The sequence below is a fragment of the Panthera onca genome, chromosome B3 (genome assembly GCF_046562875.1).
Source record: "Panthera onca isolate mPanOnc1 chromosome B3, mPanOnc1 haplotype 2, whole genome shotgun sequence".
Classification (NCBI taxonomy): Eukaryota; Metazoa; Chordata; class Mammalia; order Carnivora; family Felidae; genus Panthera; species Panthera onca.
Genome location: NC_138344.1, coordinates 93,020,783 through 93,033,325, shown reverse-complemented (window position 1 = coordinate 93,033,325; position 12,543 = coordinate 93,020,783). Strand labels below are relative to the sequence as shown.

Here is a 12,543-nt window from a genome sequence, read left to right as displayed (position 1 = left end):
CTCTCTCTGCCCCTCCCCCACTCATGCTTGTGCTCTCTCTCTCTCTCTCTGTCAAAAATAAATAAACATTAAAAAAATTTTTCAAAAAATCAGTTCAAAATCTAGTATTGTAAAAGCCTACCTTCATAACTATATTGCAAAAAGGAAATCTATTATTTAGGATCTTGCCATTTTTGAATAAGGCGAATATTTATATGTAAGTGTAAATTGCTTTTTTTAAAAATACTATTCCCTTATTCCAGCTTGTTACTTCATCTTTCTACACCTCAACTTTCTTTACTGTACACTGTATATCATTTAAATGAGAAAATGTATCTGAAGCACTTAGAAGAGTGTCCAGGAGAGCAAGTGCTCATTAAACATGGGCAATTATGACTAGTTTACAGATAAGAAAACTAACAACTGAACACAGAAGTTAAGTGGTTTGCCTGAGGTAACATAATTATAACCTAATCCATTTATTGATAGTACACAGATTTTATAAGCTGCCAGATATTTCATTTATTGAGATCATTTTATAGATCAAAAGAATGTTACATAACATGCTATAATCACATGAAAAGTATCTGGGGAGAAATTCATTTTTCAGGATGAATTTTAAAGGGTCTATTAAACATTTTAAATCACTTTTTTAAAACTACTATAATTAACGAAAAATCTATATGAAACGACATATTGGGCCAAGGAAATAATCCCATTGAGTTACAAAAGTTACTCAACATTATAGCAAGATACATTCATACTTTACTATAATCTTGAGTGATGTAATTCAAGTCTCTTATCACTTTAAAAGAAAAAACTAAAAATAAAAAACAAGCCTTAGAAGCACAGGGAAATAGTAAAACAAAATAATACAAAAATAGTGATTTTTTTTTTTTTGGTGTCTCTAAGTTGGTACTGAAGTACAAAAAATGTGTTTCTTCAATATGGATAAAAATTAGAGACTGAATCCAGTTAAGAATTCTCCCAATTACAAGAAAATAAATAGTCAGAATCTACTACAAAGTGGGGGGGAAAAATCAACCACAATTTCCTACAGATTGTTTCCACTTTGAATGTTAACAGATTGATATTTGTCTTAGGCTTTATTTCTCAAATTTCAAGTATCAAATCTCGTTTCTGAAAGTCTACTTACACGTTCTTCTCGTCCTTCAGCAAGGATAACAACAATTCTGCCTTGACGTTTGCGGCCAGTTCTACCCATTCGTTGTATAAGACGAATTGGGCTCTTCTGGGCATCAAAACATATTATAAGATCAACTTCTCCTATATCCAAACCTTCTTCACCAACACAAGTAGAAACCAATGTATTATAACCACCACTACGAAACTGTTTCACAACCTAAAATAAGAATGATTTAAAAATAACCAGATACAAACATAAGAGACTTGTAGGTCAAAACATACTTTTCCACTCACCCCAAAATGGTGAAATTGGATTATAAATCAGAATCCAGAATACCATGGAATAAGAAGTGGCAAAATGGCAATATAAACCAAAACAGATTGTGGTAAAATGCAAAGAGCAGTCCTAATGCTTTGGTTACATAACGGTTGTGATGGCAAAAGTGTTTGCTAATCATTTACACATAAATAAGAAATCCCTGATATTATTTAGCATCACTAAAAGAGCCATGGGCAGGTAAATGGCCCAGAGCAATTACTGCTGCTTAATCATATCCTAGACTTATATTTATTTTTTGGTGTATCTAAAGTAAAAACTTTTATTACTCCTAAAACTCCTATCTTACCTTTTATACTGCCATTCTAATGAAGGGTAGCAGAATACGCCACCCCAAAATATGACTGTGGGAGTCTAGGACATACTGCCCCGAAATATGTTGCTTTGACCTATTGACAATATTGAACTGTAGACACTTGAAAAACAGCAAAAGCAGGGAAAGGCTTCCTCTCCCCTTATCTGTCCAAAAACAGATTCTCCAAAAGGAACTCAACTGTCATAAATCCCCTCCCCTGAGATTTTCATCAACCAGAAAAAACTGACTCATCACAAGGAGAGGCAACTAAAAGTTATTCCTGCACTTAGACAAACTTGATTACAAATTATCACACCTCCCATTTTTCTTCTAAGGGCCCATTCATCTTTCCTAAAAATCAATTAATTTCTACTTAGGAGCCTATGTCCCTCCTCTCCTTTCTCTTTTAAGATGGTATTTAAGGGGCAGCTGGGTGGCTCAGTCGGTTGAGCATCTGACTTCCACTCAGGTCATGATCTCCTGGTTCATGGGTTGGAGCCAGTGTCGGGCTCTGTGCTGACAGCTCAGAGCCCGAAGCCTGCTTTGGATTCTGTGTCTCCCTCTCTCTCTGCCACCCCGTCCCCACTTGCACTTGCACCCTCTCTCTCTCTTTCAAAAATAAACGAACATTAAAAAAAAAAAAATTTTTTAAAGATGGTATTTAAGTCTGAATTCTAAGCCACCTTAGGGAGTTACTGATTTTCCCTGAGTATCTCCCATGTATAACATAAGATATATATGTTAATAAACTTATTTGTTTTTCTCTTGTTAAGCTGCCTTTTATTACTGGGGGCTCAACTAACAGCCAAAAAGGAATAATTATTTTTCCTCTTCTATACCAAGATTTCTATCACTTTAATAAAACTGCAGTAGCCTAAGAATTAATAAAAAGTCAACGAAACATTTTGAAAAACTTCCTTGAGCCTTAAAAACTTATTCTGAACTGCTCTGAGCCTCAGTTTCTCCACATAACACCAAAGTTGCAGTTTTGTATGTGGCAGACAGAGGTAGTAATAAGATAATATTCAACAGATAGATAAAGAATAGAAACAAAAGTAGAATGATAGTATTCCAGAGAAATCAGTCATGCACTTGAGTAAAGCCTCTATAAATGCCTATTAAAATATCAGAATACCCAACACAGGGCTCCATTCCACAATCCTGGGATCATGACCTGAGCCGAAATCAAGACTCAGGACTTCAACCAACTGAGCACCTATCCTTAAACTAGCTCTATTATTGACAACAACAACCTCAAAAGCATGATTATAAATTTAAACTTATATTAAATCCTCTTGTAAACTTTTCCAGTAGCTTAGTAAGAGAGTTTTCTTTGAATATGAGAAACCTCAGAGTACAGGGATAACCAGTGATCATGATTAAAAGTTAAGATTAATCATTTCTCTTTGGAATCTGGAATCACATTAAGCCAAGGAAAGACTAACCTAATATTACCTGTATATAACTTAAAACACATGTCCTCTTTGCTCCCCCCCCCACCAAAAAATGGGTCACAGTCTTAGAAATGTAAAAGAAAAATAATTCTTTAATATAAATAGTTAACAGATGAATAAAAGATAGTTGACATACTTTTTAGGTAACATGTATAAATGAAACTATTATTTATTTGCCTAACACTGGGGCGCCTGGGTGGCGCAGTCGGTTAAGCGTCCGACTTCAGCCAGGTCACGATCTCGCGGTCTGTGAGTTCGAGCCCCGCGTCAGGCTCTGGGCTGATGGCTCGGAGCCTGGAGCCTGTTTCCGATTCTGTGTCTCCCTCTCTCTCTGCCCCTCCCCCGTTCATGCTCTCTCTCTGTCCCAAAAATAAATAAAAAACGTTGAAAAAAAAAAAAATTATTTGCCTAACACTGACTAATTTGCCGGGACTTTGAAAAATAATCAATCATAGAAAGGGATATGTGATTAATTAAACAAATTCTACCAGGATTTGTAATCCACTGATCCTATCATTTTTTCATTGCTTACACTTTACCCTCACTCCACTCTCCTATCATAGTCCTCTGACTAAACTCCACCACTGAATATATCCCACTTTCCAACCAAATCTAAGCCTGTACCCACATAGGTGAATGGAAGAAAATACCAACCATTCTTATTGGTTTCACTTTAAACTCATAATCCCTCACTTGAGAGGGCCTTTAGTGCTATCTGAAAATCATTTCATATTCCCTAATCCATTCACTTTCCCCATTCTTCTAGAAAACTATATCCTCTTCTCTCCTCTTTGATCAAACTTCCATCCAACATTTCCTCCCATCCTCATTCTTGGCTGATGACAGGACAAAAATTGAGCAATCAAAAAAGACCTCCCACAGGATATCACTGTCACGTCTACTTACTCACCTGTATCTGTGCCTAAATAGTTCACCTTCCCTCCTGCTGTTTTGGATAAACTGCGTTTTTAACTGAGATCAGCTCCTATAGTTTTGTATACTAGATCCCATCGGTTTCCTCATCTACTCAAAGATCATACTAGCTATACTCTTGTCTCTGCTCTATTAACAATTTTTCTTTCTCAGTTGATCATTCCTATCAGTATACAAGCATATTGTTAGATCTCCTAATTTCAAAGGAACAATACTTCCATCTCTGCTCTCCTTTACAGCAAAAATTCTTGAAAGACTTGTATACTTGCTATCTCTAGGTCTCCTCTTCCTGTTCTCTCTTGAAAATACCTCAATCAGTCTTGTCCCCACAATTCCAATGAAACTGTCCTTTTCAAGGTCACCTGCCTTCTGATCTCTTAATCCAAAGGTCAATTCCCATTTTTCATCTCATGACCTACTAGCAGTAGGTCTGCGACTAGCAGCACTTAAACAGTTCCTCCTGCTCATTTGGCCCACAGGTATCACACTCTCCTGGTTTTTCTACTATTACTAGCTACTTACTCTTATTCCCAAGGAAATCATAATCACTGCCTATACTAATAACAATGAAACCCTTGGCTCAGTCTTTGGACATCTTGTCTATCTCTATTCCATCACTTGGTAATTTCATCCAGTCTCACGTATATGATGATGATGATTCCCAAATATATATTTCCACAAACCTGTGAACTCATGAACTTAAGATTCATATATTCAACTGTTTATTCAACATCTCTATTTGACATTTAAAACAATGCAACTCAAAGTGTAGTTCGTGAACTGTTTATTACTGTTGAGGTTCAGGTGTTTAGAAATTTGACAGAGTAATACTATGTTTGTTGGCTTTAATAATAAAAAATCTGGCCATGAATATTGTTTTCATTAATTTTATTTTTTTAGTAATTCATTTTTATTCAACTGTATCTGTGACATACTAAGAGGAAATAAACTAGTCCTCCATCAACTTTGATACTCCAAAAAACACTAATCTCATAGGTATGTCAAAGTTAACTCATCCAGAACCAAGTTACTGATATTTCTCTCCAAAACTTGCTCTTCCTACAGTCTTATCCATCTTCGTTAATAGCAGCTCTTTTCAGTTGCTCAAGCCAAATTCCTGGAATCATCATTGGAGTCACCCTTCACCCTCCTCAATCTCACACTCCACTTTAATTTGTCAATAAATCCCATCAGCTTGACCTTAAAATATATCCAGAATCCAACCAGTTCTCACAACCTTCCATGCTACCACTATAGTCTAAGCTACCATCATCTTTAGCTTGGTATCATAATAAGTCTTCCAATTGGGTTTCCTGTTTCTACCCTTAGTACCCTATACTTTATTCTGAAGATAGCAACCAGTGTGATTCTTTTAAAATATAAACCAGGCTGTAACCCTCGCCTATTTCAAACTCTCTAAAAGGGCTTCTTCTTTTCCCATCTCCCTCACAGTAAAAGCCAAAGTTACTGAAATGGATACACTCCACTTACACCACTGCACAGAGCATCTAAATTGACAATAAATAAGCAAACAGTGGCTTTGAATGACACACTGGACCAGATGGACTTAACAAATATATTCAGAACATTCCATCCTATATCAGAATACCCATTCTTTTCAAGTGCACATGGAATATTCTCCAGAAAAGATCACATATTAGATCACAAAACAGGCCCCAAGAAATTCACAAAGATTGAGAGCATACCATGTATCTTATCTGACCACAATGTTATGAAACTAAAAGTCAACCACATGAAAAATTTAGAAAGACCACAAATACATAGAGGTTAAAGAACATCCTACTAAAAACATGAATGGGTCAACCAAGAAATCAAAGAAATAAAAACAAAATACAGTAAAACAAATGAAAATTAAACAGTCGAAAATCTTTAGGATGCAGCAAAAGTGGCCATAAGAGGGAAGTATACAGCAATACAGGCCAACTTCAGGAAGCAAGAAAAATCTCAAACAACCTAACCTTATACCGAAAGTGACTAGAAAAAGAAAAAAAAAAAAAAAAAAAAAGGAAGCCTAAAGTCAGGAGAAGGAAGGAAATAATAAATATTAGAGCAGAAATAAATGATACGGAAACTAAAAAAAGAAACAAAAACAAAACAATAGAATGGGTCAATGAAACCAGGAGCTGGTTCTTTGGGGAAAAAAAAAAAAAAAAAAAATCAATAAAGTTGATAAAACTCTAGCCAGATTTATCAAAAAGAAAAGAGGGCCCAAATTTTAAAAAATCGCAAATCATAGAGGAGAAATAAGAACACCACAAAAGTACAATTATAAGACAACCGGGAAGAAATGGATAAATTCCTAGGAACATATTAACCACCAAATGGAAACAGGAAGAAATAGAAAACTTGAACAGACTGATATGCAGCAAAGAAACTGAATCAGTATTCAAAAATCTCCCAAGACACAAAACTCCAGGGCCAGATGGCTTCACAGGCAAATTCTACCAAACATTTAAAGAAGAGTTAATACCGGGGCGCCTGGGTGGCTCAGGTGGTTAAGCTCCCAACGTCGGTTCAGGTCATGATCTCATAGTTCACGAGTTCAAGCCCCGCATCAGGCTCTCTGCTGACAGCTAAGAGCCAGGAGCCTGCTTCAGATTCTGTGTCTCCCTCTCTTTCTGCCTCTCCCTCCCTCCCTCTCTCTCTCTCAAAAATAAATAAAACATTAAAAAAAATTTTTTTTAAAAAGGAGAGTTAAAACCTATTCTTCTCAAACTACTCCAAAAAAAAAAAAAAAAAAAACCAGAAAAGGAAGGAAAACTTCCCAATTCATTCTATGAGGCCAGCATTACCCTGACACCAAAAGCAGAAAAAGACAGCACTAAAAAAGAGAACTATAGGCCAATATCCCTGATGAACATGAATGCAAAAATTCTCAACAAAATACCAGCAAACCAAATAAAAAAATACATTAAAAGAATCATCAAGTGGGATTTATTCCTAGGCTCCAAGGGTGGTTCAACATTTGCAAATCAATCAATGTAATGCACCACAGTAATAAAAGAAAGGATAAGAACCATATGATCTTTTCAATAGATGCAGAGAAGACATTTGAAAAAGTACAACATCCATTCATGATAAAAACCCTCAACAAGGTAAGTTTACAGGGAATATACCACAACATAATAAAGGCCATAGATGCAAAACCCACAGCTAGTATCATCCTCAATGGGGAAAAAGTAAGAGCTTTTCTCTATGTTCAGAAACAAGAGAAGGATATCTATTCTCACCTGTGTTATTTAACATAGTACTGGAAGTCTAGCTATACCAATCAGACAACACAAAGAAATAAAAGGCATCCAAATCAGCAAGGAAGAAGTCAAACATTCACTATTTGCAAATAACATGATACTGTATGCAGAAAACCCAAAGACTCCACCAAAAACTGCTACAACTGATAAATTCAGTAAAGTTGCAGCATACAAAAATCAATGTACAGGGGCCCCTGGGTGGCTCAGTCAGTTAAGCATGCGACTTCGGCTCAGGTCATGATCTCACAGTCCATGGGTTCGAGCCTCGCATCGGGCTCTGTGCTGACAGCTGAGAGCCTGAAGCCTGTTTCAGATTCTGTGTCTCCCTCTTTCTCTGACCCTCCCCTGTTCATGCTCTCTGTCTCAAAAATAAATAAATGTTAAAAAAAAAAAATTTTTTTTTAAATAAAAAAAATCAATGTACAGAAATCTGTTGCATTTCTATACACCAATAATGAAGTAGCCCAAAGAGAAATTATGGAATCGATCCCATTTACAACTGCAGCAAAAACCATAAGATACATAGGGATAAACCGAAACAAAGAGGTGAAAGACCTGTACTCTGAAAATTATAAAACACTGATGAAAGAAACTGATGATACAAAGAAATGGAAAAACATTCCATGCTCATGGATTGGCAGAACAAATATTGTTAAACTGTCTATACTACCCAAAGCAATTTACACATTTAATCAATCTCTTTCAAAATACCACCAGCATTTTTCACAGAGCTAGAACAATCCCAATATTTGTATGGAACTCCAAAAGACCCCAAATAGCCAAAGCAACCTTAAAAAAGAAACGTAAAGCTGGAGGCATCACAATTCTGGACTTCAAGTTACATTACAAAGCTATAGTGATCAAAATAATATGGTAGTGGCACAAAAATAGACACATAGATCAACAGAACAGAATAGAAAATCTGAAAATGGATCCACAACTGTATGGTCAATTAATCTTCTACAAAGCAAGAAAGAATATCCAATGGGAAAAGACAGTCTCTTCAAATTAATGGTGTTGGGAAAACTTGACAGCAACGTACAGAAGAATGAAACTGGACCACTTTTTTTACACCATACAAAAAAATAAATTCAAAATGGATTGAAGACCTAAATGTGAGACTTGAAACCATCAAAATTCTAGAGTAGAATAAAGGTAGTAACCTCTTGACATCAGCTGTAGCAACTTATCCTGAGGGAAGGGAAACAAAAGCAAAGATAAACTACTGGGACTACATCAAAATAAAAAACTTGTGCACAATGAGGGAAACAATCAATAAAACTAAAAGGCAACCTATGGAATGGAAGAAGACATTTGCAAATGACATAGCCGAGAAAAGGTTAGTATCCAAAATATCTAAAGAATTTATAAAACTCAACACCCAGGGTGCCTGGGTGGCTCAGTCGGTTAAGCATCCAACTTCAGCTCAGGTCATGATCTCACAGTTCGTGGGTTCGAGCCCCACATGGGACTCTGTGCTGACAGCTCAGAGCCTGGAGCCTGCTTTGGATTCTGTGTCTCCCTCTCTCTCTGCCCCTCCCCTTCTCACACTCTGTCTCTCTCTCTCTCTCTCTCTCTCTCTCTCTCAAAAATTAATAAACATTAAAAAATATTTTTAAAAAAAACTCAACACCCAACAGAGAAAGAATCCAATTTAAAAATGGACATAAATTAACATTCTTCCAAAGAAGACATCCAGATGGCTAACAGATACATGAAAAGATGCTCAACATCACTATCAAGGAAATACAAATCAAAACTATAATGAGAGATCACCTCACACTAGTCAGAATGGCTGAACTGAACAACACAAGAGACAGCAGGTGTTGACAAGGATGTGGAGACAGGGGAACACTCTTATGCTGGTGGTGGGAATGCAAACTGGTGCAGTCACTCTGGAAAACCGTATGGAGATTCCTCAAAAAGTTAAAAATAGAACTACCATATGATCGAGCAATTGCACTGCTAGGTATTTACCCAAAGAAGACAAATATACTAATTCCAAGGGATATATCATCCCTATGTTTATTGCAGCATTATTTAAAGTAGTCAAATTATGGAAACAGCCCAAGTATCTATCTATCGACTAATGAATGGATAAAGAAGATATAGTGTGTGTGTGTGTGTGTGTGTGTGTGTGTGTGTGTATGTATATATGTATAAAATGGAATATTACTCAGCCATAAAAGAGAATGAAATCTTGCCATTTGCAGTGAAATGGATGGAGCTAGACAGTATTATGCTAAGTAAAATAAGTCAGTCAAAGAAAGACAAATCACATATGATTTCACTCATATGGAATTTAAAAAACAAAACAAATGAGCAAAGGAAAAGAAAGAAGAGAGAGGGAGACAAACCTGGAAACAGAACAAACTGACGGTTATCAGAGGGGAGGTGGGTAGGAAAATGGCTAAAATAAGTGATGGGGATTAAGGAGTACACTTATGTGATGAGCTCCATTTGTTGTATGGAAGTGTGACTCACTGTATCATACATCTGAAACTAATATTATACTGTATGTTAATTAACTGAAATTCAAATAAAAACTTAAAACAAAATTGGGGTGCCTGGGTGGCTCAGTTGGTTAAGCATCCGACTTCAGCTCAGGTCATGATCTCACGGTTCATGAGTTTGGGCCCCACATCAGGCTCTGTGCTGACAGCTTGGAACCTGGAGCCTGCTTCGGGTTCTATGTCTCCCTCTCTCTGTGCCCCACCCCCTCTCACTCTTTGTCTCTCTCTCTCTCAAAAATAAATAAAAACATTAAAAAAAATTTTTTTTAACTTAAAAAAAATGGAAATGACCTAAAAAGTCCTAAAGGATCTGGTCTCCTACTTCCTCTCTCACTTTATCTCCTGTTTTTAAAGAAATGAAAAAATTTACTTAAAACTATTTGCACAAAAGCTTATTTTAGAATACAACTGCAGGAAAGCAATTATTGCAGGAATAAGAAAAAGGGTTGCTACTCTAGCCTATATAAAAATATTACTGACCTAAGTGAGGAAAGGACAAAGCTAATATAAAATCAATAAGGTTTCTTATGGTAACGGACAAACTCAGGAAATAATGATTTTAGGTAATAATAAAACTGGCCAGAGATTAGGTTGGTACTATCAGTATTTCAAAATGCTTAACTCCTTAGACAAAAAGCTACTTCATTTTTCATTCATATATAAATGTAAGAGTAGTAATAATAACCTGCTAGATATCTGAATCTTTTAAAATACATATAATCAGACTTGAGAAAGGTAAAGTTATTCTGTTTCAGATTCAGGGAAACCTCTTAGACTGTCCCCACAGATCCAGTCAGCTTAAACAAACTCTGCGGAGTGCAGTGAGGACTGGTATAAAAAGTATTTAAAGAATAGTATTCCTCTTGTAACTAATGTTTACAAACTGAAGAAAAGATCTGTCAAAATTAATTAGACATTAAAGACACACCTAATTGTCAATGACTACTCAAATGAAGACCTATAGTTAATCTACAGAAACCTGTATACAATTTATAAAAATCAATAGTCTAAAACATCCCAAAAATACATACATAGCACTTAGAAAACTTATGACCTCTTATTCAGAGCATAAATGGTTTCATCTGACTGTATTTTTAAATTAAGATTTTTAAATAATAGGGCACCTGACTGGCTCAGTCTGTTGAGCATGTGACATTTGATCTGGGGGTTGTGAGTTGAGCCCCATATTGGGTGTAGAAATCACTTAAATAAATAAAAATTGGGGCTCCCAGGTGGCTCAGTCAGTTAACGGCAGACTTCAGCTCAGGTCATAATCTCACAGTCTGTGAGTTCGATTCCCGTGTCAGGCTGTGTGCTGACAGCTCAGAGTCTGAAGCCTGCTTCCGATTCTGTGTCTTCCTCTCTCTCTGCCCCTTCTCTGCTTGCTCGCTCTCTCTCTCTCTCTCTCAAAAATAATAAACATTAAAAAATTTTTTTTAATAAAAAAAAAGAAAAAATTTTTAAAAAAATGCATCTTTGGGGTGCCTGGCTGGCTCAGTCAGTGCAACGTGTGACTCCTGATCTCAGGGTTGTGAGTTTAAGCCCCACACTTGGGTGTAGGGATTTCTTAAAAATAAAATCTAAGGGAAAAAAAAGATTTTTAAATAACAGAAAAAAGAAATAAGCTCATTATTTGTTCAGAATATATAACTAAAGTGACTTAAAATAAATAAATAGTAAACATTTACTGAAGGCTCTACAGTATGATTTCACTTAATGCTTGCGACAACTCTATCAACTATGTTTACAGGTAAGGAAAACTGCAGCACAAGAAGTAGAGGAACTAAGTGGTAGGGCCAGGATTCCAACCTCGGTAATATGATTTCAGAGCCTTTCTGCTTAACCACTACACATTACCTTACTTGAATAAAGTCTCAAAATCACAAAAAACACTTTTCTGATCTTTCAAAATATGCCTCTGTTTATTTACATGTTTACTATAAAATTATCTTTAAGAAGTAGCTGATTGAGGGGTGCCTGGGTGGCTCAGTCGGTTGAGTGCCCAACTCTTGATTTCGGCTCAGGTCATGATCTCACAGTTCATGGGATCGAGCTCTGTGCTGGGTTCTGCACGGACAGCGTGGAGCCTGCTTGGGATTCTCTCTCCCCAATTCACATGCACTCCCTCTCCGTCTCTCTCTTAAAATAAATAAACTTAAAAACAAAGTAGCTAACCAACAAATTAAAACAAAAGAGGCATAAATACAAGCTAATCAATATTATTTTAATATTCATCACCTCCAAAAGTAATTACCTCCAGTTGTTCCTTCTGGGTAAACCCTTTCATGCTTTTCCCTGAGGCGTGGCCAACGAAAGTCATCACTCTAATAACTGGCTGATGCTTTAAAAGCATTTCCGCAATTTCTTGAACACTATCTCGAAATGAAGAGAAGATCATAACTCTGGTCTCACCACATTTCTTTTCAGAGGCATTTTGAGCTACGTAACAAAAAAACACTCTCATTACAATTTTTTTTAAAAGCAATATACAAAAAGTATTTCAAAAGACAACCCTGAAACTATATACTAATGAATGATAATTCTTTCAAAAAAGTAATTTAAGATGTCTTAAACCTTTGCTGGTTTCCTCCTACCTTCTCTAGTAATTTTAATG

At 36.1% G+C, this 12,543-nt stretch overlaps 1 protein-coding gene across 4 annotated transcripts in view; it reads right to left on the bottom strand.

Moving 5' to 3' along the window:
- FANCM (FA complementation group M) overlaps positions 1-12,543 on the bottom strand; it is a 71,366-nt gene that overhangs the window by 34,921 nt on the left and 23,902 nt on the right. For all 4 annotated transcript variants that reach the window (XM_081795924.1, XM_060619615.3, XM_081795923.1 and 1 more), the window contains exons 9-10: positions 12,184-12,368; positions 1,136-1,342 (exon numbers count right to left, since the gene is read on the bottom strand). In XM_081795924.1, the coding sequence (XP_081652050.1) occupies positions 1,136-1,342; positions 12,184-12,368 (392 nt within the window). The remainder of the gene's footprint in view (positions 1-1,135; positions 1,343-12,183; positions 12,369-12,543) is intronic.